The 26,791-nt window shown below is 46.2% G+C and overlaps 1 protein-coding gene across 4 annotated transcripts in view; it reads right to left on the minus strand.

Moving 5' to 3' along the window:
• The window catches only part of PITRM1 (pitrilysin metallopeptidase 1), a 392,977-nt gene that overhangs the window by 299,034 nt on the left and 67,152 nt on the right, over positions 1–26,791 (minus strand). For all 4 annotated transcript variants that reach the window (XM_069211204.1, XM_069211202.1, XM_069211206.1 and 1 more), the window contains exons 9-12: positions 25,230–25,318; positions 13,827–13,955; positions 6,455–6,568; positions 6,048–6,144 (exon numbers count right to left, since the gene is read on the minus strand). In XM_069211204.1, the coding sequence (XP_069067305.1) occupies positions 6,048–6,144; positions 6,455–6,568; positions 13,827–13,955; positions 25,230–25,318 (429 nt within the window). The remainder of the gene's footprint in view (positions 1–6,047; positions 6,145–6,454; positions 6,569–13,826; positions 13,956–25,229; positions 25,319–26,791) is intronic.

The following is a 26,791-nucleotide window of genomic DNA, read 5'->3' on the forward strand; positions in this document are numbered from 1 at the left end:
CCTAGTCTGGCGTGCCTCTATATGTATGGCTTTGAAAAACGTTTTATACTGCCTGATTCCAATCCTTTTTTTGATATCATCAAATTATGGCGTCGATATATAGACGACATTTTGGTTATTTGGCAGGGTCCTATCACCGAGATAGACGCTTTTACAACATGGGTCAATGGCTTGGATCCCTTTTTGAAATTCACCTCTTCGGTTTCAACCACTAAGATTCCTTTCTTGGATTTGGTGATTAGTATTGATGGAGGTAAACTTAAGACATGCACATATCATAAAACTACAGATCGCAACAGTTTATTGTTGTACGAGAGCCATCACCCCAAAGCGCTCAGAGATAATATGCCTTACGGCCAGTTTCTGCGTCTACGTCGCAATTGCAGCAACATGCATTCATTTGACACACAAGCTTCAGATCTGCAAAATAAATTATGCGAACGTCACTATTCCAACAGAGTGGTAAATACTGCTTACAAACCAGCTAAGTATAGTGACAGGGACTCATTACTACAGATGACCCCCAGATCTTCGGAAACCAAACTGACCTGGGTGTCTACATTTACGCCTTTGTCTAACACTATCAAGAAAGTAATTAACAAGCAATGGGATATCCTCTGTAGTGGAGGCGAGAATGTTCCAAAACCACTGTTTGCTTTTAAAAGGACCACCAATATCAAGGATATGTTGCTCCATACTCGGCCCAGACCCCGTATTGTCTCTACCAGACAAGGGTCCCTTTGGTATCTCCCGCCAGTTATTGGTAATTTCCCATGTGGGAACTGCAATGTATGTTCACTTACTAAACGCATAGATTCCCTTGAATTAGAACCAATCGGGAAATGGCGGCTGCTGAAGCATACCAATTGCAATACTCGCAATTGTGTGTACTTGATTACCTGCCCTTGTAATTTACGGTATGTAGGAATGACTACAAGAGCAGTTAAATTAAGGATAAATGAACACCGCAGTAATATTAGTTGCGGCCGAGCTTCGACCAAATTAAGTATTCACTACATAGAAGCAAAGCATAGCCCGGAAGACATGTGGTGGGTTGTACTACAGACTTGCGCACAGAAAGGGACGAGACCTCTTTTTGAACTGGAGCAACGTTGGGTGTATAAACTTAACACACATCTCCAAGGATTAAATGATGACATACCTTGGATTAACTTTTTGCTTTGAAACACCCTTGCAGTGTAAGGAGGACCATCCTATACTGTCTACCATATGTTTGTATGACTTTGATGCAGCTTGACCCTGCACCCCCTCCATACATCATTGTTAATTACTAGTTTTTTTAACAGTCTTTTTGACAATAACTTTCACGGACAGTATTGTTGATACCAGACCTGCCATGGTTAATGTTCATGTTCCATCCCTATATCACATGTACTATACTACATGTATCTCTATCTCACTCTCTGGTTATATTTTTTAATCTTGGCCATCACCCAACACAGACAAATAAACACAGTACTCAGTTAGGGTCTTGAGCCAATTTTATTCTTTTTGTTGATCTCTCCTCTTTTTCTCCTTACTCACTCTTGCGGTTTGTGGCATCATCGAGAATAAGATCTCCGGCAAAGAGCCCCCCTACGGGGGGTGCCCGTCAGACATTGCAGCGCCGGTCTGACGAGGAGCACGTCCGATGATGAAGCATGACACTCAATGGGGTGTGTGAGGACTCCTGCTCCTAATAATTAGGACTCCCTAGTGTTCACCCTGTCTTTCTTTCTCTTTTTGGAACAGTGTATTTCATTATATAGTAGTATCCCAGTGAAAGCAGTCTAAGCACACTGATAGCAGACAAAAAGTGGGGGTAACCATGCCAAAAAGAGGATACTTTCCTACAAGCATCACAGGAACATAGCTGCCCATGCAGATATGGCCTCACACGCAGTATAATGCAACCTGCCGTTGGGCTGTAAGGCCTGCTGTAGGGGTGACTTACATATACTGCATTTACTGTTTGCATGCATGGCACTCAGGATGTGTGCCATGTTGTGATTTTACTTTTGTCTGCACCATGTCATGCAGCCTGCAATGGCAGTCTGCAGGTGTGTGATGGGGGGTTCATTTGGGTGGCACAATACATGCAGCAGCCCTTAGGGACCCTCCCTAGTACCCATGGCCTAGGTATCAGGGGTACCACTTACTAGAGACTTACAGGAATGCTAAATGTATTGTCAACTGGGGTACAATTGCACAGTTTTAGGGGAAAGAGATCTGACACTGGGGACCTGGTTAGCAGGAACCCAGTACACTTCTGTCAAAATTGCATAAAATAACAGGCAAAAAGGTGTGTGGTGACCATGTCAAAAAGGGGCACTTTCCTACACTATTTTCTCTTACACCAAATTAAACCCGTGTTACCTGAAGTGGCTCAACTCACAGCTTTCCAAAGTTTAAATTATTCCACAGCTCTAGCTCCTTAAGTGGCTACGTTGGAAATTTTCATTCCTGAACAATACAGTATACAAGCTGTTTGCTCTTCCTCCTTCATAAATCAGTTTTCAGCAGAACGATGCTAGAGTTTAGCTTTTCAATTAGGGATGTTTTAGCATGTATGGCTCTTAAATGGATCTTCCCTCTCACCCACTGCTGGAACTACCATGAGTCAGTTCTAGTTTGGTTATGTTAGCTGGATTTTCTAATCTCTGAATCTCCAGATACAATTTCACTGACAGTTGCACACCTATGAGCGCCAGGGTTCCCTCATGAATAATAGTGAGTTTTACAAATTAACATGCCATAATCCACAACTGCCATATTCTGACCCAGGAATGTCCAAGTCAGTCGTTTTAGGGCTGAACAAACCAAGTCAGGGGCAATCTTCAATATCACCACTTTTCATCCTCCACAAGAACTAGTCAAACTTTCTATTGCTCCTATTAAACACTTTTTCCTGTTCTTACCATATAATTAGAATCAGGCATACCTGCTCTACATTTTATTCAAATGTAAACATTTTCGGCTACTTGCTCTCCTGCCTTATCAACCATTTCCTATCTAAATAACTCACTTCCAAACTCTATTGCCATGCCGAGTTCATAACTGGCACATGATTGACCTTGCCCAGCCGGCCCTTCAGGTAGGACGTAACATATGACCTACTATTCCCAGCACTGCTAATCCTTCAGGATACCTGGTGATGACGTGGCTGAAAGTCCTCCAGCGGTAACAGGTTTTCACAGATAACTAACCCTTACCAAGCCATGCTGACATTTAACAGGTGATCCAAGAATCTGAGTGTTTCATTTCTCGGTTAGGAATGTTGACGTGATCGACTCCAAGTATCCACGCCTTTCAGAGGTGATCTGAAATGTGAATTAAGTTCTGCCACGTTGCACAAAAAATCATTTAAGGTGCCTTCAGCCAGGTGATGGATTTTAGCCCGTTGTAACCTGCCTTCTGGGATTTGTGTTTGTTGCTTTTTCTTTAGCAAGTGTGGACTCCAAAGTCATAATCTGGTAAGCGCTGATGACTAAATGGCCAGGATTAACAATGGTTATCACATAAGACAAGAGGCCACTTGGCAGCTGTAGGGTGAAACGACCGTTTCCAAACATCAATTACCTAGAAGAGGCAGCTTAAAAGGCAGTTCAATATTCCTTAAAATACAAATTATGTTATTAGCAAGACAAGTATTGCATAACTAAATGCTTGAATGGTTAGAACTATACAGGAATGATCACTGTAAGCATTGCATTTTCAGAGCCTACTTACACAATAGGTCACAGTTTGGGCATAAACTGGACATAGAACATCAACGTGGCTTACATACTAAAACCATGCGTTTGGTCTTAACATTTGATTGAGTTTGTGTTCCCAATTCGGAGGACCTTTTCCATTCACCCATCAGAAAATAAGTTGGCACGCAACTGGAAACCAGTAAAAATGTGACATGGTGCACATGATCCAGCAGACTAAACCCACCAGTGGCGATGCTGCTTGAAGCTGAACGAGAGTTTATGAATTTGCTAACTGCAGCTCATGACCTACATGCACCTCTAGAAAGACAATGCATATTCCCCAGGGCCAAATTAGCCCCATGGTTCATGGAAGAACTTAAGGGGGCTACATTCAAATTAAGGCAGCTAGAGCGTCAGTGGCATAGGACATATCAGGAAGAATTAAAAACAAAATGTAAGGATGGTTTAGCATTGCACAAAGAAATGCTAACTCTAAGCAAATCAAAGAACTACACCAATAGGATTCTGGTAGCATCCAACACACAAAGATAAACTTTTCAAACCCTTTGAGGAACTTGCCTCCCCAGAGCCAAAGTGACAGTCTCTCATGAAATCAGCGATTAAAGTAACAATTTCTTCATTGACAAAATGTAGAAAAATCAAGGAAAGTATTTCCATGCACCCCTTAATATCAAGCGAGTCTATCCAGGAGTGTAATAAGGAAATAATATCTGAGCAGTCTAGGCACTCCTTTTAGTAAAACAAAAATGGATTCTCCCAGGGACCCATGCTCTCCGGCTCAGTTAAAAGTACTTACTCTCCTTAACCAATCCCTCCAACAACGTGTAGTTCTAAACACTTTTAAACATGTGGAAGTTATTACTCTGATGAAAAAGCAGGGAGCCGACACAGTGGTATTAAAAAAACCACAGGCCCATCTCTCTGCTCCCTCTCCTGACAAGACTGTGAAGAGGCTCATGTTACCCTTTAGCTGTGTAAGTACTTACATGATACAGCGTTTCTTAACCCTGTTCAAGCTGGTTTTCGATCTTTACATAATGCAGAGTCTGTAATAACGTCTGTGTTAGGTGAATGAAGTTGGAAAGAAGACCAGGAGAAATAAGTTGCACTGGTAGTGTTAGACTTAGCCACGGCCTTCGACCCAGTCAATCATAAGGTTTTTCATTGACTGGGAGAAGGCAGTAGGGATATGAGGCAGTGTACTTCACTGGATTGAATATTTACTCAAGTAACTCGCACATCCATTAAATTAGGATCTTTTACACCTCAGGCAAATAGGTTTGAGTGTGGGGGTCCCCCAAGGATCCTCGTCTCCACACTTATTCAACTTAAATATTATGCCTCTCATTGCTTAAGTGTTGCACAGAGACTGTACATCTATACCTATGCTGATGAATCTCAGCTATTATTTTACTCAAATGGTACTCTGACCATGTATGCTCATTTTCAAGATACAATGAGGTACATTGCTAGCTGGATGGGGTTGAACCAACTAAAATTAAACACAGACAAGGCAGAGGTAACCTAACAGAATAACAAGATCTGCACTTAGAATCAACATAATTAGCCTACTGAATTAGACCCACTACCACCTCCCTCACCTGCAGCTAAGAGCCTGGGGGCAAGCAGACTCAAGTGAGCTCTCTGGTATCGAAGTGCATGTTCCTGCTATAAATGATGAGAAAAAGTGTCCTTCTACTGACATCTGAGGTGCGCAAACTGATAGTGAAAACTTCTATCCCTTCTTGGCGGACTATGCTAATGCGACCTGCGCTAGTCTGCCTAACGCCATCATGCATACATTTCAAGTGATTTAAAATGAGGCAGCAAGGTTCGTTTTCATAAACCCCCCCCAACACCTCTGTCCAATACACTCAATTCACACCTCTGTTAAAGAATCTTCCTTGGCTTCCAGTGAAACAATAGATACAATTCAAGATATGCTGCCTGGTGTTTAAAGGCACAAATGGGCTAGCGTCCAAATCTGTGGCAGATAAGCTAAAAAAAAAAATGTTCCTCTCTGCAATCTAAAATCTACCCACGCAAACCAACTGGTTGTTCATAAAAATCTGAGGAGTAGGTCTGGAGGCAGGAGTTTTTCTGTGATGTACCCCTACCATGTGGAACTCTTTGCCTATAAAAAAAAAAACCAGGTCACGGATCTCAACTCATTTTGAAAATGTCTTAAGACATTGTTGTTCAAACAGGCCTTGGTCTGGTAGCATGGTGGCCCTCAAGCTACAGTATTAATATAGACCAAGAGACGCTTGGTGAACCTGCGCTTTATAAATCCTACTTAACATAATATAACAAACGCAAACCAGCACTTACTGAGGCTAGAGCAAGTCCAAAACTTGTTGATTGATGTTTCAGCTGAATTTCTATTTTGTGCAACAGAGCTTCAATTCGTTGTTCTTCAAATCCTCTCCTAGAAAACAAAACACACATTCATGCTATTTCACCACTGCATGCAACATAAATACACACAAATCTCTCAGTTAACCACTATGCGTGTTCAATCAGATCCTGAATCAGTCAATCTACATAAAAAGTGGAAGTTCGATAATCACATTTAGTAAGTGGCAAGAACCGATAAAAAGTTTGAATCACACTGTGCAACTACCATCACCAGACAAGAGTGGTTTGTCATAAGTGAAGTTTATCTACATTTTTCCTAACAAATTTTAAAAAAATGCATAGGCCATGACAAACCTCCAAAATAATTAATTGCTACTTACTCAATTACTTCATCAATCGTTCTTGAAATAATCTGCTTCACAGTTTCAATGCCTTCCTCCGTTATCCCTTGCAGACCTACACTAAAGTAAGCTTTTCTTGTATTGCCGTTATACCTGTGAAAGCAAAATAAAAAACTTTACAAATTTACACTACAAATGAAAAGAACAATTTTATACTGTTGGAAAATGTGCAGATTATGGAAGAAATATTTTACTTACCCTGTAAGCATCTGTTTGAGGCATGTAGTGCTGTAGATCCATATACTTTGCATACTAGTGTTATCTAGTGTTGGGTCTGTATTTGTGCAGGTTTTCTTTCTTCACAGCCGTCTTTGGAGTCACGAGGTAGAGTGACTTCTCTTGGTGATAACGCGCATGGGCAAAATAGATGCCTGTGCCTGGGAGATATTCTTCTGACAGATGAATGTTGTGATGTAAGGCCCACCTCCATATGGTCTGTGCTAGACAAGGTAATTGTGAAAACCGGGTCCCACCCTGTTTTTGTAGATAGTACATGGTTGTCATATTGTCTGCCTGAACTAGGTCAGCCTTGTGAATGAGGTGAGGTAGGAATGCTTTCAATGCTAGTTGAACAAGCTTGAAGCTCTAGGTAGTTGATAAGGAGATCCTGTACTGTGAGATCCTTCAGATGTGCACCCCATCCCTTGAGTGATGTGTTCGTTGTGATGTGGGGAACAGAGTTGCAAAAAGGACACCCATTCAATACATTGTGGGTATTCCACCACTGCAGAGAATGATGAGTTTGGCAGTCTATCAACACTAGATCCTCTAACTGACTCAGTGACTGGGACCAGTGTTGAGCTAAACATTCCTGTAATGGACACGTGTAATTGTGCATAGTGTATTAGGGCAATACAGCAAGCCACATCTCTAGGATGCACATTACGGTCCTTACTGCAAGCTGTTGATTTGTTTTTCTTTTTAATTGAGGTAATAGTGTCTGAAAATTCTGAACTCTTGCAGAGTTTGGATAGGCTAATCCTATGTGTGTGTTTAGAACAGCCCCCACTAACTGTAAAGGATGTAGGTGAGACCTGGGAGCATTGATGGTGAATCCCAAGCTGTGGAGTGATCTATTGTAATCTCAGTGCGTTGTTGGCACTGTTGGCTTTGATAGGGCAATCGTCCAGATATGGAAACACGTGTATCCTTTGTCTACGTAGATGAGCTGCTGCTACTGCTATATACTTGGTGAATACTCGAAGCGCAGTAGTCACGTTGAAAGGGAGACTTTGAACTGATAGTGTTTGCCACCCACCACAAATTTGAGATATTTTCGATGAGCTGGGTGTACAGGTATGTGAAAATGGGCACCCTTTAGGTCTAGTGTAGTCATAAGGTCACCCTGTTGGAGGAGAGGGATCACGTCTTGTAAGGCGACGATGTGGAAGTGCTCTGAAAGGATGTATTCATTTAGTGGTCTTAGATCAAGAAGCGGCCACAAGGAGCCATCCTTTCTCGGTATTAAGTAGTATAGGGAGTATACCTCTCGTCCTTGATGTTGAAGAGGGACGGGTTCTATAGCTCAGTTGAGGAGAAGAGCTTAGACTTACTGTTTGAGTAATATTTGATGTTCCAGTGATAGCCGGTGAGTGCAAGGTGGAATCTTGGGAGGTGCTCCAAACAATAGCCATGTTGGATAATGTCCAACACCCACTGGTCTGATGTTATTGATTGCCATGTGGGTAGAACACCCTTTAATTGACCTACCACTGGACTGGGGAAGCATCCTTGCTCATCCCCTTGGCATTACTGCCCCTGTATGAGCCGCTAAAGTAGCCTCTTGGAGAAGGGTTTTGCTTTGAATGCTTTGGTGAGAGGGGGAGGCCTCAGAAGAGATGGCTTTGGAGCCTCCATGAAACCTGGTGCGGTGAAAGAGCCACAGAGAGTAGATGTTTAGAGAGGCCCCATTGATTTTGTGAAAGTGTCTCTAAGGTCTGGGTGACTTGGGGACTGAAGAATGCTCTTTGTCAAATGGGACATTGAGTAGACTCTGTTGCACCTCTGGTTTGAAACCATAAATACGAAGCCATTCGTGGCGTCAAAAGAGAATACTCATGTTGATCCCTCTAACAGTTGTATCAGCAGCATCCAGCGCACAGTGTAAGGAGGTGTTTGATATTATCTTGCCTTCTGAGACAAGCTCTTGTCCTCTCTATGTTCATCTGGGAGATATTGAAGGAGATTCTCCATCTCAACCCTATGTGCGCAGAAGTATTGGGCAAGCAGAACCATTGATTTGGCAATGCGCGAATGACTGGCAGATTGCGTCACAACCCTTTACCCAGAGGCATCAAAATGTTTACTTTCTTTATCGGGCAGCAAGGCTTCACCACTATATTGTGAATTGGCCCCCCCTGCAAGCAGTTGTAATCACCGGTGAGTCAGATGGTACTTGGCACCTGAAATATATAGCATCTGATGGGGCAATGCTTGTATTTAAAAAATAAATCGATCCTAGGTGCAATTACTCTAGCTCCCAGGTCTTTAGAAAAATCGTCAGTACGGCGTAATATACTCTTTAACATGGGTAAGTAATGGGTGGACCTTTGTGTAGATGAGAGTCTCAAAGAGGAAATCCTCTTTCTGAGGTTCCTTGTGGAGTTGTACATCATGAAAGGCAGAAGCCCTACCTATTAACTCCTGTTAAGCTGTGGAATCGTCAGGAGGGAAGGAACGGGGTGGCTATAAGTCTGGGTCAACTGGAGTGTCTACATCATAGATACATTGCCCTGAACCATGGTCATCCCTGAGGAGAGATATCGAGGGGCTCTAAAAAAAAGTGGGGTGGAGACAAGGAATGGGGTGGTGGAAGAGGCACAGGACTAGGTGCTTTGTCTGAATTCTTCCTCTGTTTCTGTGGTATTGGAGAGTCCAGAGCCTCTTGGAAAGACAACTGCCTTGCGGATGGAGGAGGAATGGTGGGCGAAGACCTGGCAAGAAAACGGCCAGTATGAGGCTGAATACAGACTTGCTTCTGTTGAGCATTCAACTTCTCCTGCAGCTTGTGAAGGATAGGCTTGACTGTCATGCCCAAATCAGGTTTCGGAGCAGGTTGCGAAGTTTTCAAGTCCTAGACAAGTTTGTGCTTCAGTACCAAATTTCCATTAGGAGTTGATGCTGTGGACGTCAACCGTCAGCTCAGCGCTGAGGTGCTCCATTACAAAGGCTTTGTTTTACATTGTTTCGGCACCAAGCTCGGAGTGCAAGGCAGCCAAAATGGTTACTCTGTGCTGACCATGGCCAGAGGGGGCATTGTGCCTCTTCGAGTGTTTGACACTGGATTTGGGGGCTGGTGGATAGTGTGTAGTAAAGTCGCTCTTTTTTACATGGTTACCCCCACCTTTTGCCTGTTTATCAGTGCGTTTAGATTGTTTTCACTGGAATCCTGCTAACCAGGACCTCAGCGATTGTGCTCTCTCCTCTACATTTGGTTGCTTTGGTACTTTTTACACCCCAGAATTGGCCCACTGGTGTACCTCTGTAAGTCCTAGTATATGGTACTTGGGTACCAATGGCATTGGTACACCAGGGGTTCCCCCATGGGCTGCAATGTGCGTTATGTCACCCATGGGAGCGCATGCAAACTGCGTCTGCAGGCTGTCACCTCAGCCTGCGTGAAAAGGTGCACGCACCCTTCACCCTTTCACTGCTGGTCATGCACCAGGTCACTAAGTCACCCCTACAATAGGCCCTTCTAGCCCAAAGGGCAGGGTGCAGATTCCTGTGTGCGAGGACCCCACTGCATGAGCAAAGGCACCCCCACGAACGCCAGTTCCAATGCACTGGACTTCTTAAGTGTGGGGAAGCCATTTTACCCATGTACTGGCCATCTGTGGTCCAGCTACATAATTCTAACTCCGAACCAAGGCATGTTTGGTGTCAAACATGTTGGAATCATACCCAAATATAAATGCCAATATTGGTGGTATGATTCCATGCTCGCTGGGGGCTCCTTAGAGGACAGCCCCAGTATTGCTCCTACTAGTCTTTCAGGGTTTGCAGGCAGCCCATGCTGCTGCAGCCCCTCAGACAGGTTTCTGCCCTCCGGCTGCTTGATCAGCTCAAGCAGGGGAAGGCAGAACAAATGATTTCCTGTGGGGGAGTAAGGCAACACCCTTTTGCTCGGAAATAGGTGTTACAAGGCTGAGGACGGGTAGCCGCCCAACGCCACCGGCTTGCTTTGAAGGGCACACATTTGGTTCCTTACTTGCATAATCCGGTTTGCACCAGCCCAGGGACTCTGGGTCCCTGCTCTGGCGCAAAAACACACAAATGAAAGGGGAGTGACCACTCCCCTGCCCATCACCACCCCAGGGGAGTGGTGCCCAGAGCTCCTCCAGGTGGCTACTTGATTCTGCCATCTTGAAAACAGGATGTGCAAAGGCCCCTGGGAGCATCTGGTTGGTCAGGATAGGTGATTGACGTCAGTGTCCCTCTCTGATAGGTGGTCACTCTGTGGAGTGACCAAGCCCCCTGTTAGGTCTATTTAGGGACTTCCCTGCGGGGTGGAGGAGGGGTGGTGGTGGTGGTGGTGGTGGGGGTGGGGGGGGGGGGGGGGAGGGAGGGGAGGGGAAGGGTGAGTCTCCAGATTCGACTATCAAGAGGCTCCCCTTCCCCAGCCTTACAACACCTATTTCCTAAGGAGAGGAGATTGCACCCCCCCTACAGGAAATCCTTTGTTCTGCTGTTCAATATCAAAAGTGGACACCTAGTGCTATTTTCATTCAAGAAAATGCAGCCATAAGGGAAGAAAAGTACATACACAGTTTACAGGTAAGAACTAGACTTACAATTCCACCCTTCGGAGGTTAAGGTGTTCACAGGGCAAAGTTTAGGAAGATAACAAGGGTGCACCACCAGCAACACTGGGCCAGCCGGGTGCAGGGGTCAAAGTTGGTTTCAGGCACCCAGTGGAATCCTAGGGTGACTGGGGGCACTCTGAAGTGAAAGGTTTGCAAGTAACTACCCAAGGTCTCATGGCACGGGTCCTTGGCCGGGGGTAAAGGGGAAGCAGCTGGGTGCAGGGTTCAAACACAGTGTTGGGTGCCCAATGCTTTTCAAAGATGACCTCCAGGTTCACAAGGAGGATGCAGGCTTGGTCCAAGGGGGTCGGCTGAAGAAGACCAGTGGCTGGACAGGTATGTTGAGGCTTCTTTGGAAGTTGATGGACCATCAGATGGGTTCACCAAGGCCAGGGGGGTGGGGGTGAGGGGTACCTTTAGGCTTCGGGTATCTTCACCGGATCCAGTCGCGCTGAGGGGGGTCCTCTAGATTCAGGTTGCAGGTGTCATCATGGTGGTCAGGAGGAGTCAACCAGGAGTGAACTCAAGGTCGGAATCGCCTGTGGACTCTCTCTGGTCAGGTGGGCCCCCTGGACTCGGGCAGTGGGAGTTGGGTGCAGAGTGGGCAGGACTTGCATAGCCGGACGGCTCTGGAGTCCTTGCTGGAGGTTTCTTTGTGGACAGGGCCACTGTCCTCGAGCAATCCAGTCTTCAGGGAAGGCAGGCAGTCCTCCGAGGGTCAGCAGAGGTCGCTGGTCCTACAGGACAAGTCATCTTCTTGTAGCAGGAATCTTGTAGCTGCAGACAGGCCAGTAGGGCTCAGGCCAAGTCAGTTGTCGTCTGCAGTCTTCACTGCTGGTGTGGATCTTCAGTCCTTCTTTAGGTCGCCAGAAATCTGAAGAGCAAGATTCAGGGGTGTCCCTAAATACTACATTTAGGGGCACTACAGGGGTCAGAGCGCAGAAGCCAATGGCTACTGACCACGAGGGTGACTACACACTTCCTGTGCCCACTCCCTTTGGCAGCGGGGGCACATTCCTAACCCTATTGGCTAACTTCCTCCAAAACAAGATGGAGGATCCTGGAGAGAGGGGTTGACATCAGCTCTGGGCACCCTAGGGGTGGCCTCAGCTAGGGTGGACACTTCTCCCTTGTTTACAAACTTTTCCGGCCAAACCTGCCACCCAAAAGTGGGACTTGGTCAGAGAAGGGGCATAACCACTGGCTGGAGTGCCTTGGGTCAGCATAACAAAAGGCAGGAGCCTTTGAGGCTTACCGCTAAGTGATGCAGTTCCTGCAGGGGGGAGGTGTGAAGCACCTCCCCCCAGAGCAATTTGTCCCTGACCCCTGAGAGCACAAAGGCCCTCAACCCGTGGGGTCAGAACTTGCCCGGTGGTGGCAGGCTGGCATACAGGAACACACACACTAGAGAGTTGGGTGAATTTCAGAGGCCATCTCTAAGATGCACTGTGTGTGCATTTTTCAATAAACTCAACACTGCCATCAATGTAGGTTTATTGAGCTGAGAAGTTTGATACCAAGCTTCCCAGCATTTAGTGAAGTCAACATGGAGCTGTGGCGTTCGTAGTGACCAACTCAGCCCATGTACTCCATATGGCTACACTGCACTTAGACTGTCTGAAAATGGACTTGGACACTGTAGGGGCACATTGCTCATGCAGCTATGTCCTCATCTGTGGTATAGTGCACCCTTGCCATAGGGCTGTACATCCTGCTAGAGAGGTGACTTACCTATGTCACAGGCAGTGTTTGGAAGGCATGACACCGACAGAGGGATGACATGTAGACTTTGACTTTTTCTCTTCACCAACATACACAATCTGCAGTGGCAGTGTGCGTGTGTTTGGTGAGGGGTCCCTTAGAGTGGCATAATATATGATGCAGCCCTTAGGGATCCCCTCTGGCCACGGGGCCATTGGTACCACGGGTACCTTGTACAAGGAACTTATCAGTGTGCCAGAGGTATGCAAATTGTGGAAACAATTGGTACACAGGTGCTGGGGCCTGGTTAGCAGAACCCCAACACAGTCAGTTAGCATCAAATACCAAAAAGTGTGTGTGGTTGGGGGGGGGGAATGCAGCAAGGGGTCAGTTTCCTGGTTTGTACGCATTTTTAAGTGGCTTTTGCTAAGAGAGGTAGGTTGTTTACCGGGCTAGAAGCTGTTTAGGGACTGCCACTGTATTATTATTTTTTTGAGAAATGAAGTAATTTGTCCTAGTTTTAGGATATATAGTTAACAAAATAGTTTTCTCTAGTAAAATATTTTGGGATCCCACACAGACTTATTCAGGAATATCAGTAAAGATACCAGAAGGGAGACTAATGCTCCAATTTGTTTTTAGAAATACAGCAATATGTGACTAGTGGTCAAGGTGTGCTTTGTTACAGTACTTAGTTAACAAGCAAAACAATTCATTTTTAAAATATAAACACAACAATTAAGGGGTTTAATGGGATAGATGGGGCTTATACATTTAGGTAGTTCCAGCTTCTCAAGTTCTTTCAATACACTATGAACTATGACCACTTGACTATTTACACTTACCCAACATCAGGCGAAAAATCAGTGCCAAGATTGGCTTCTATCAAAGATTTATAGAAAGGAGAATTTGGCCCAGAAACCATTAGCGTAGACAGGAGGCTCAATGTGAAGGCTTCAAAGGTGTCGGTAAGCCTACAAAAGTGAAACAATGTAAAAACAGAATAATGTGTGTGAATTTTTAGTAGACTGTTTTGCATATGATAATTCGGTTTCTATTCTGGACTAACAGTTGTGACCTGAACCATGACCGCTCCCTTGCCTAAAAATAAACGATTTTCACAAAATTGGCAGTGGACATTTCCCTGAAATGTACATAAGGCCTGTCAATGGTTCACATAAAACCTCCTCTGCATTAGTGAGAAATTAGGTCGGGAGCTGTGACTAATGTGTGGAGGTAGGCAGTACAAACTGATGATCGCCCAGATACTCGAGCATTTCTCCATGCTGAGTAGCTTGAATACCCAAAATGCATATCCACACTCAACGATGTAATGATTAACAGTTTTCTTAGGTAAAGAGAAGCACACAACTAAATCATGTTAAAAATAGCTACAAAGAAACACACGCACATACTCTCATATGCAGCAAGGGTGATGGACGGTAATGAGTAAAAGCATTGGCATGCAGAGAACGAGACAATAGGGTATGGAAATAAAGGATGCACAAATGGTAATGAGTAGATTACAGAGGAAGAGAGGAGGGAAGCTAAAGAACATGTTAGAGAGATGAGAGAAGAGATGAAGGAAGTTGGCTCTGTATGCACTATTTCAAAGTAAGGAATAGTATGCACGGAGTCCAAGGGTTCCCCTTAAAGATAAGATAGTGGCAAAAAGAGATAATACCAATGCTCTATTTTGTGGTAGTGTGGTCGAGCAGTAGGCTTATCAAAGGAGTAGTGTTAAGCATTTGTTGTACATACACACAGGCAATAAATGAGGAACACACACTCAGAAACAATTCCAGGCCAATAGGTTTTTGTTATAGAAAAATATATTTTCTTAGTTTATTTTAAGAACCACAGGTTCAAATTCTACATGTAATATCTCATTTGAAAGGTATTGCAGGTAAGTACTCTAGGAACTTTGAACAATCATAATAGCATATATACTTTTTACATAAAACACATTTAGCTGTTTTAAAAGTTGACAGTGCAATTTTCACAGTTCCTGGGGGAGGTAAAGTAATGTTAGTTCTTGCAGGTAAGTAAACCACCTACGGGGTTCAAATTGGGGTCCAAGGTAGCCCACCGTTGGGGGTTCAGAGCAACCCCAAAGTTACCACACCAGCAGCTTAGGGCAAGTCAGGTGCAGAGTTCAAAGTGGTGCCCAAAACTCATAGGCTTCAATGGAGAGAAGGGGGTGCCCCGGTTCCAGTCTGCCAGCAGGTAAGTACCCGCGTCTTCGGAGGGCAGACCAGGGGGGGTTTTGTAGGGCACCGGGGGGGGACACAAGCTCACACAAAAAGTACACCCTCAGCGGCACTGGGGCGGCCGGGTGCAGTGTGCAAACACGCGTCGGGTTTTCAATAGGTTTCAATGGGAGACCAAGGGGTCTCTTCAGCGATGCAGGCAGGCAAGGGGGGGGCTCCTCGGGGTAGCCACCACCTGGGCAAGGGAGAGGGCCTCCTGGGGGTCACTCCTGCACTGGAGTTCCGATCCTTCAGGTGCTGGGGGCTGCGGGTGCAGGGTCTTTTCCAGCCGTCGGGATTTTAGAGTCAGGCAGTCGCGGTCAGGGGGAGCCTGGGGATTCCCTCTGCAGGCGTCGCTGTGGGGGCTCAGGGGGGACAACTTTGGTTACTCACAGTCTCGGAGTCGCCGGAGGGTCCTCCCTGTAGCGTTGTTTCTCCACCAGTCGAGTCGGGGTCGCCGGGTGCAGTGTTGCAAGTCTCACGCTTCTTGCGGGGATTGCAGGGGTCTTTAAATCTGCTCCTCTGAAACAAAGTTGCAGTCTTTGTGGAACAGGGCCGCTGTCCTCAGGAGTTTCTAGTCTTTCTTGAAGCAGGGCAGTCCTCTGAGGATTCAGAGGTCGCTGGTCCTGGGGAAAGCGTCGCTGGAGCAGGTTTCTTTAGAAGGCAGGAGACAGGCCAGTAGGACTGGGGCCAAAGCAGTTGGTGTCTTCTTTCTTCTTCTGCAGGGGTTTTCAGCTCAGCAGTCCTCTTCTTCTTGTAAGTTGCAGGAATCTAAATTCTTAGGTTCAGGGGAGCCCTTAAATACTAAATTTAGGGGTGTGTTTAGGTCTGGGAGGGCAGTAGCCAATGGCTACTGTCCTTGAGGGTGGGTACACCCTCTTTGTGCCTCCTCCCTGAGGGAAGGGGGGCACATCCCTATTCCTATTGGGGGAATCCTCCTTCTACAAGATGGAGGATTTCTAAAAGTCAGAGTCACCTCAGCTCAGGACACCTTAGGGGCTGTCCTGACTGGCCAGTGACTCCTCCTTGTTTTTCTCATTATCTCTCCTGGACTTGCCGCCAAAAGTGGGGGCTGGGTCCAGGGGGCGGGCATCTCCAATAGCTGGAGTGCCCTGGGGCATTGTAACACGAAGCATGAGCCTTTGACGCTCACTGCTAGTTGTTACAATTCCTGCAGGGGGGAGGTGTGAAGCACCTCCACCCAGAGCAGGCTTTGTTTCTGTCCTCCGAGAGCACAAAGGCTCTCACCACATGGGGTCAGAAACTCGTCTCTCAGCAGCAGGCTGGCACAGACCAGTCAGTCCTGCACTGAACAATTGGGTAAAATACAGGGTGCATCTCTAAGATGCACTCTGTGTGCATTTTTTTATAAATCCAACACTGGCATCAGTGTGGGTTTATTATTCTGAGAAGTTTGATACTAAACTTCCCAGTATTCAGTGTAGCCATTATGGTGCTGTGGAGTCCGTGTTTGACAGACTCCCAGACCATATACTCTTATGGCTACCCTGCACTTACAATGTCTAAGGTTTTGCTTAGACACTGTAGGGGCATAGTGCTCATGCACATATTCCCTCACCTGTGGTATAGTGCACCCTGCCTTAGGGCTGTGAGGCCTACTAGAGGGGTGACTTACCTATGCCACAGGCAGTGTGAGGTTGGCATGGCACCCTGAGGGGAGTGCCATGTCGACTTAGTCATTTTCTCCCCACCAGCACACACAAGCTGGCAAGCAGTGTGTCTGTGCTGAGTGAGGGGTCCCTAGGGTGGCATAAGACATGCCGCATCTCTTAGAGACCTTCCCTGGCATCAGGGCCCTTGGTACCAGGGGTACCAATTACAAGGGACTTACCTGGGTGCCAGGGTTGTGCCAATTGTGGAGACAATGGTACATTTTAGGTGAAAGAACACTGGTGCTGGGGCCTGGTTAGCAGGGTCCAGCACACTTCTCAGTCAAGTCAGCATCAGTATCAGGCAAAAAGTGGGGGGTAACTGCAACAGGGAGCCATTTCTTTACACAAGCCCCCCCCAGCCCACAGGCCAGGAGACTCAGCCAAAGCTGGGAGAGTCTTCCTAGTCTGTCAGGCGAGGAAGAGTAGAGGAAATAGGCTGGTTTGTTGCAGGGCCTACTCTGCCTTACATCCTCCTGTTCAGGTCATTCCCTCTGGGGAACTGACCCACTTCCACAGTGATAGGACCTAGTCTGAATTGCCTCTTGTCTGTCTCTTTTATGTCTTCACCCATTCTCTCTATTTTGGGGTTAGAGGTATCCACCTCTGCTAATATTATCTTAGCCAGGGACACCCCTAGCTTACCCAAAGAGGTTACCCAGAGCTGGAGTAACCCCACCATGACCAACAGGGTCAGGGGGCCTAACTTGCTATTTGGCATGGGGTCAGACCACCATGCCAAGGATAGTGCAGCCATAAAGGCTAACACCCAGCAGAGGCCACTGACAGCTGTCAGTGCCCAGAACCACACCTTTAGCTCTTCACCTACAAGGGAAGGGGCTAAGGTACATGCTTCTTTGGGTTCAGGGTGCCTGTCTGCTGTATTAGAGTGGGGGGTTACCACATCTTGTAGTAAACACCCTTCTTCCACTCTTTCTTCTGTTAGCTGAGGGGCCACCCACTCAGGCTTAACAGTTGCCTGACTAGCCAGGACTTCTTGTGGGTCAGGTTGGACTGTACCAGTGGCACTTTTGGAGTTCTCCCCTACTGGAGCAGAATCTCCTTGGCTTGCTAGAACCTTGGCTAAAGGTTGTCCACCTTTCCTACTCCGTTTTCTTTTCTTTTTCTTCTGGGGCCTACTTGCAGTTACTGCAGGGGTAGCACCTTCAGAATCCTTGGGAGAGGACTGGCACTGGACCAGTTCCTCTCTTGTGCTCTGACTAACCTCTGGGTAGTCATTTCCAAGGAGACAATCAAGGGGGAGGTCTGTACTGACTACCACCCTTCTCCAGCTAAAAGTCCCACCCACTTCTATGGGCACAAAAGCCACAGGCCTATCAGTGACCCTGTCTGGGCTAACTCTTACTCTGGCCATCTCACCTGGGATGTACTGGTTTGAGGACACCAGCCTGTCATGCACAATAGTGTGACTGGCACAAGTGTCTCTCAGGGCAGTGGCTGGGATTCCATTCACCAGTAGGTGGTGGAAGTGTCTACTTCCCTCTGGAATCTCCACCTCACCTGTTGGGCCCTTTTTCCAGTTGAAGGCTATGAAGACCTCCTCATCAGAGAAGTCATCCCCAATGGCTACACTGGTCACCCCTGGGATTTTGCTAGGGGGTTTGTTTTTGGGACAAGAAGTGTCCTTGGTGTGGTGCCCTGTCTGTCTACAGTTATGGCACCATGCCTTAGTGGCATCCCAGTTCTTACCCTGGTACCCACCTTTGTTTTGGGTTGTGTCTTGGGGCCCACCAACCTCTTCTGGTTTTTGGGGGCCTACAGAGGAATCTTTTTCTTTGTTTCTAGTGTCACCCACTTTCTCCTGGGGAGTCTTTGTAACCCCTTTCTTTTGGTCACCCCAGTGGAAGTTTTGGTTACCCTAGTCTTGACCCAATGGTCCGCCTTCTTTCCCAATTCTTGGGGAGAAATTTGTCCTAGGTCTACCAGATACTGATGCAACTTTTCATTGAAGCAGTTACTTAAAATGTGTTCTTTCATAAACAAATTATAAAGCCCAACATAGTCATGCACTTCATTTCCAGTTACCCAACCATCCAGTGTTTTCACTGAGTAGTCTACAAAATCAACCCAGGTCTGGCTCGAGGATTTTTTAGCCCCCCTGAATCTAATCCTATACTCCTCAGTGGAGAATCCAAAGCCCTCAATCAGGGTTCCCTTCATGGAGGTCATAAGATTCTGCATCTTTTCCAGAGAGTGTGAGGAGTCTATCCCTACACTTTCCAGTGAATATTTCCCAAAGGAGAGCACCCCAGTGAGATTTGCTTACTTTGCTGGTTACACAAGCCCTCTCAAAAGCTGTGAACCATTTGGTGATGTCATCACCATCTTCATATTTAGTCACAATCCCTTTAGGGATTTTTAACATGTCAGGAGAATCTCTGACCCTAGTTATGTTGCTGCCACCATTGATGGGACCTAGGCCCATCTCTTGTCTTTCCCTTTCTATGGCTAGGATCTGTCTTTCCAAAGCCAATCTTTTGGCCATCCTGGCTAACTGGATGTCCTCTTCACTGGAGTTATCCTCAGTGATTTCAGATGTGCTGGTCCCTCCTGTGAGGGAAACAGCATCTCTGACTAGTATATTTGGAGTCAGGGCTTGAGCAGCCCTGTTCTACCTAAGTAGGACTGAAGGGGGGGAATTCTCCTCCAAGTCACTATCTTCATCCTCTGTGTTGCCATCCTCAGAGGGGTTGGCTTTTTCAAACTCTGCCAAAAGCTCCTGGAGCTGTAGTTTGGAAGGTCTGGGGCCCATTGTAATTTTCTTTATTTTGCAGAGTGACCTTAGCTCCCTCATCTTAAGATGGAGGTAAGGTGTGAGGTCGAGTTCCTCCACATTCATCTCTGCACTAGACATTATGTTTCTAAAAGTTGGAATACTTTTTAAGAATCTAAAACTAGCTCTAGGTTCTAATTCAAACTTTCACAAAACTTTTAAACTCTAAAAAGAATGCTAACAGGGACTAACACAAGGCCCTAGCAGGACTTTTAAGAATTTAGAAAAATAGTTCAAATTGCAATAATCAATTTCTAATGACAATTTGTGGAATTTGTCGTGTGATCAGGTATTGGCTGAGAAGTCCAGCAAATGCAAAGTCTTGTACCCCACCGCTGATCCACCAATATAGGAAGTTGTCTCTGTATGCACTATTTCAAAGTAAGGAATAGTATGCACGGAGTCCAAGGGTTCCCCTTAGAGGTAAGATAGTGGCAAAAAGAGATAATACTAATGCTCTATTTTGTGGTAGTGTGGTCGAGCAGTAGGCTTATCAAAGGAGTAGTGTTAAGCATTTGTTGTACATACACACAGGCAATAAATGAGGAACACACACTCAGAGACAAATCCAGGCCAATAGGTTTTTGTTATAGAAAAATATATTTTCTTAGTTTATTTTAAGAACCACAGGTTCAAATTCTACATGTAATATCTCATTTGAAAGGTATTGCAGGTAAGTACTCTAGGAACTTTGAACAATCACAATAGCATATATACTTTTTACATAAAACACATTTAGCTGTTTTAAAAGTGGACACTTAGTGCAATTTTCAGAGTTCCTGGGGGAGGTAAAGTAATGTTAGTTCTTGCAGGTAAGTAAACCACCTACGGGGTTCAAATTGGGGTCCAAGGTAGCCCACCGTTGGGGGTTCAGAGCAACCCCAAAGTTACCAAACCAGCAGCTTAGGGCAAGTCAGGTGCAGAGTTCAAAGTGGTGCCCAAAACTCATAGGCTTCAATGGAGAGAAGGGGGTGCCCCGGTTCCAGTCTGCCAGCAGGTAAGTACCCGCGTCTTCGGAGGGCAGACCAGGGGGGTTTTGTAGGGCACCGTTGGGGACACAAGCTCACACAAAAAGTACACCCTCAGCGGCACTGGGGCGGCCGGGTGCAGTGTGCAAACACGCGTCGGGTTTTCAACAGGTTTCAATGGGAGACCAAGGGGTCTCTTCAGCGATGCAGGCAGGCAAGGGGGGGGCTCCTCGGGGTAGCCACCACCTGGGCAAGGGAGAGGGCCTCCGGGGGTCACTTCTGCACTGGAGTTCCGATCCTTCAGGTGCTGGGTCTTTTCCAGCCGTCGGGATTTTAGAGTCAGGCAGTCGTGGTCAGGGGGAGCCTGGGGATTCCCTCTGCAGGTGTCGCTTTGGGGGCTCAGGGGGGACAACTTTGGTTACTCACAGTCTCAGAGTCGCCGGAGGGTCCTCCCTGTAGCTTTGTTTCTCCACCAGTCGAGTAGGGGTCTCCGGGTGCAGTGTTGCAAGTCTCACGCTTCTTGCGGGGATTGCAGGGGTCTTTAAATCTGCTCCTCTGAAACAAAGTTGCAGTCTTTGTGGAACAGGGCCGCTGTCCTCGGGAGTTTCTAGTCTTTCTTGAAGCAGGGCAGTCCTCTGAGGATTCAGAGGTCGCTGGTCCTGGGGAAAGCGTCGCTGGAGCAGGTTTCTTTAGAAGGCAGGCCGGTAGGACTGGGGCCAAAGCAGTTGGTGTCTTCTTTCTTCTTCTGCAGGGGTTTTCAGCTCAGCAGTCCTCTTCTTCTTGTAAGTTGCAGGAATCTAAATTCTTAGGTTCAGGGGAGCCCTTAAATACTAAATTTAGGGGTGTGTTTAGGTCTGGGAGGGCAGTAGCCAATGGCTACTGTCCTTGAGGGTGGGTACACCCTCTTTGTGCCTCCTCCCTGAGGGGAGGGGGGCACATCCCTATTCCTATTGGGGGAATCCTCCTTCTACAAGATGGAGGATTTCTAAAAGTCAGAGTCACCTCAGCTCAGGACACCTTAGGGGCTGTCCTGACTGGCCAGTGACTCCTCCTTGTTTTTCTCATTATCTCTCCTGGACTTGCTGCCAAAAGTGGGGGCTGGGTCCAGGGGGCGGGCATCTCCACTAGCTGGAGTGCCCTGGGGCATTGTAACACGAAGCATGAGCCTTTGAAGCTCACTTCTAGGTGTTACAATTCCCGCAGGGGGGAGGTGTGAAGCACCTCCACCCGGAGCAGGCTTTGTTTCTGTCCTCCGAGAGCACAAAGGCTCTCACCACATGGGGTCAGAAACTTGTCTCTCAGCAGCAGGCTGGCACAGACCAGTCAGTCCTGCACTGAACAATTGGGTAAAATACAGGGTGCATCTCTAAGATGCACTCTGTGTGCATTTTTTAATAAATCCAACACTGGCATCAGTGTGGGTTTATTATTCTGAGAAGTTTGATACTAAACTTCCCAGTATTCAGTGTAGCCATTATGGTGCTGTGGAGTCCGTGTTTGACAGACTCCCAGACCATATACTCTTATGGCTACCCTGCACTTACAATGTCTAAGGTTTTGCTTAGACACTGTAGGGGCATAGTGCTCATGCACATATGCCCTCACCTGTGGTATAGTGCACCCTGCCTTAGGGCTGTGAGGCCTACTAGAGGGGTGACTTACCTATGCCACAGGCAGTGTGAGGTTTGCATGGCACCCTGAGGGGAGTGCCATGTCGACTTAGTCATTTTCTCCCCACCAGCACACACAAGCTGGCAAGCAGTGTGTCTGTGCTGAGTGAGGGGTCCCTAGGGTGGCATAAGACATGCTGCATCCCTTAGAGACCTTCCCTGGCATCAAGGCCCTTGGTACCAGGGGTACCAATTACAAGGGACTTACCTGGGTGCCAGGGTTGTGCCAATTGTGGAGACAGTGGTACATTTTAGGTGAAAGAACACTGGTGCTGGGGCCTGGTTAGCAGGGTCCCAGCACACTTCTCAGTTAAGTCAGCATCAGTATCAGGCAAAAAGTGGGGGGTAACTGCAACAGGGAGCCATTTCTTTACAAGAGACAGTAAGGAGAGAGAGAAAAGTGCAAAGGGGCAAAATGGGGCAACAGAGGTTGAAAAGTATAAATTGGTTACCCAGAGAGGTGGAAAGAAAAGACAATGGGGAGGAACCGAGAGAGGAAGCTGGTGTGATAGGAAGCAGGTCAGGGAGAGAATGGAATTTCAAAGTGAAGTTATGGGACTGGAGCGTATGAGACAGCATACAGAAACTGAGGAGAGAAAGAGGCATATTTGGAGTTGAAAGTGAAAGGTAATAGAACAAATATACTAACCTTATTTATAAGAGAAGAGGCAGACATAATGAACATAATTGAAACATGTTTTGCCGCCTTGAAGTGGAAATTCGGTGCGCATAGAACAGATTTGTGGAACCCAAAAATCCCTATTTAAACAAGCAAAATGTGTAATTCTACATTCACAAAGTGCATTTACAAACGCAGAAAATGCATTGAAAGCAGAATCACCCCATTTAAAAAAATATATATGTTTAGAGTATTGAAAGTAGGCATTTCCATCGAAAGAATCCATACTGCCATAAAACACCCACACATTTGGGAATCTTTGGATGTTCACCAAGAGTTTGCAAATAGCTTCTCAACTTTATAACATTGCCAAATATAATTCTGTGAAAGGCATGAGCAAGGGACTAATGTACAAACACGGAGGCTGCAAATAGCATATACAAATGTTCTGACATGCCTGCCATTTTACTATGTTTCTTATGCACTAATAAGGTTGCACTGCAAAATGCCCATTTCCAGAGAATCACAAAACAACCGGATAAATAATATTGTAGAGAACTGGATTTTTGATGCAGCACCACACACAGACACTTTGACACTTTTTGCCTGGTTTTAAATACAAGTGCTGGACGCTGATCAATACGAGTTCCCCAGCTACATGATGACTTCACTGAAAATAGTGATATTTGGTATCAAACATCTCGTATTGGCAAACCCACACTGATGTTAGTGCTGGATTTACCAATACCTGCACCCAGAGGGCACCTTAGAGGTGACACCTGAAATCCTCCCAGCCTCTGGTGTTCTCGCTGACCATTTTCTGCCAGCCTGCCACCCGAGGCACCATTCTGGCCCCCTAGGGTGAGAGCCTCCTGCTCTCAGGAGGCCCAGAACAAAAACCTGTCCAGGAAGAGGGTGTAACACTCCCTCCCACAGGGTGACCAGTAGATTAGCCTTCCTAAGGCGGCAAGCCTCAAAGGGCTGCTGACTTTTAAAAGGGAATCTGGCTGCCCTCACATGAGAGGAAGCCACTCCCCGGCCACCGTCCATTGCTCATTCAGCACCTGGACAAGTGGGAAAATTAGCTAGTCAGGTAGGTGTGCCACCCCTAAGGTGGGCTACTGCAAGGTGGACATGAGTTTTCAGAAGTATCCATCTTTGTGATGGCATACTTCAGAATTCTGGGACAGGGTTATGCCCACTTCCCAGAGGAAGTGGTCATATAGGGGGCGTAGTGACCCCAAGGGTCAGTAACCAGTTGGCTACCACCCTACACACTCCTAAATTCCGTATTTAGGGGAGGGCTTGGCACCGGAGAAGCAGATCCTGATGACCTAAGAGGACCAAGGACAGCAGATGGGAAGCAAAGAAGCAGCTGACCTGGTACCAAACCAACCGGCCTGTCTGCATCCCTCATCAAAATCTGCAGCAAAGTCGACTCGTCCTGCAGCTGTGACACCAGAAACCCAGGAGGACTGCCTGCCTTCAATAAAGACTCAAGACCTCCTGTGAACAACAAACCTGGTCTCCAACAGCCCCTAAAAGAATGGACTTTAAAGCTTCTGAAACAGCCAAAACCCAACACCTGAAGTCACTACTGCACCTGACGTTTATGTGCACCACAAGTGCCAACAAAGTTCCCCAGCCTTCCAGAGTCAGAGTACATTGTGGTTTCACCCCTCCTGAACTACCTGACGGCGCGTGTAGCCAATGCACACAGCCCCCCTTCTACCGCAACTGCTCCAGTTAAAAAAAAAACGGATACTTTAGGACACCTGTGCACCAGTCACCCCTGAGCCATGGAGAAGACAACCAAAGGTGTCTACCTGTGCCTGAGCATCGTGAGGCCTGAGTCCTGGTGTTGGTTCAGCCAGACTGGCCTCCTGGTCAGAGCCTGCAGCCTCCTTCTGCCACCACCCACCTCCATAGGACACATTGGGCACCTGACGCTGCTCAACCACACAACCCTTAAATAGAGCACTTTAGGATTGTATAGCAGGCCCTGTCCACCGGCTGGTAAACCTCTGAACGCTTTACATAGTATTCACATACCACATAAAGGACCATCTTCCTACAAATATTAGTTGGCTATAGGCTGCCATTTACAACCCCCTGTGACTGGATAAGAATGCAGGTATGGTAACCTCCAAGGGACTGCATGTTTGAAAATGGTACGGTTTGCTGCTAGCCAGCTATGTAATACATATAAACTATATTTAAAAAAATATATATACAGTTATGCAGCAACAGTGTGTTAAAGAGAATTTACTACACTTACTCAGTAAGAAGAAAGCCAACGCTCACAGTTGTTTGCTTTTCTGGGTCCGAAGCAAAGGAATCTGGAGCACAGGTTACATGGCACTCTCTCTAGTAAAAAAATTATAGATGGCCCAACAAAATTAAAATATAGAAATTAAGGTATAAACCACAAAATGATGAACATGGTAGAAAATGTGATGCCAAATTTAGCCATCTTATCTAAAGCACTTCAGTAAAATAAAAATATAAATATACAATAGTACATAGTTAATATCTACAAAAAATAATGTGCTGCAAGACCTGCTGTCAGTCCACTGCAGAAAAAAGTGCAGATGCATAAATAGTGGATAGTTTCAGGTTTACACGCTCACAAACCATAGAAAATAATGAATGAATTTGAACCCATTTAAATCCGCCGAACCTGCTTGCCAACGCATTTCGCAACATAAAAAAGCAGATGCTGTGTTCCTTCATAGCACAGGGCACACAAAAATTAAGACATTATACAAACTGAAATAAGAGAGAATTAATGGTTTCTTACCTGTAATTCCAGTTCTCTTCAGGGTAATCTCGACTGAAGTTATAAGCACTGAATAGTCCCACCCATGTGTGGGGATCCCAGAGCACTTTTCCATAGTATGTCTTAAGTGCAGATGTTAGCTTTTTTTTTTTTAGGAAGTCCTGTAGAAACACTTAAGATAAGAACATTATGTAGCCTATAAGGAAGGCCAAATTCCTTAGATTATACTTACAAACGTGTAAAGAAACCCATATACACCTATATTTAAAGTCAAATACTTTTGTAGACAGCTTAAATCTCTTTCACAAACCCTTTCTGGAAAAGTAGAAAGATGAAGGTTAGAAGGACAGTGTAGCCCTATAGGTTGCCATTATGTGAGTGTAAAAACAGAGTCTGTGCCTTTAAAGACCCAGAGACCACCAGTATCACATCATGCCCAGTAGGTGGCAGTTGATTTAGTTCTTTCTGACGAAATATGGTAGTGCCAATAGGTCCAATAATCACCTCTATCATCTCCACCAGGGAGACAGGAGGGTTGTTTATGACTAATGTAGATTTCCCTGAGAGAGAACTCAAATTAAACATAAAAAATCATTCCTTCTCTCTCAGGGGACCTCCACTGATAGTCAGAAGCACTAAAGAGAGTAGCAGGTCCATCCCTAACAAGAGCAGTGGAAAGGACAGAGGTACGATCAGCGGATCACATTACGCAAATATTCCAGAGGAGACCTGCCCTAGTAAAGCCTTCACTCTTGCATCAGAGTCCAAGCAATAATGTTTAGTAAACGTGTGAACATACCTCCATGTAGCCACTTTGCAAATTTAAACTATGGGGACATTGCTCATCAAAGTGGCATGTTCTTTGGATTTGAAGGTGATCCATGTATGCTCCCAATCCTAGTAACGAGGCATCTGTTATTATGGTCTGGAAAGGGACATCCAGATGAAATTGCATCCCTTGAAGATTCGTTGAAGTGCACCACCATTTCAGAGACTGTATTGCATGAGTGGAGAGTGTGATCCTCTCCTCCCAATTGCCCGTGAGTTGGTCCCTCTGATCG

The sequence above is a fragment of the Pleurodeles waltl genome, chromosome 10, assembly GCF_031143425.1.
Source record: "Pleurodeles waltl isolate 20211129_DDA chromosome 10, aPleWal1.hap1.20221129, whole genome shotgun sequence".
In the NCBI taxonomy this organism is placed as follows: domain Eukaryota; kingdom Metazoa; phylum Chordata; class Amphibia; order Caudata; family Salamandridae; genus Pleurodeles; species Pleurodeles waltl.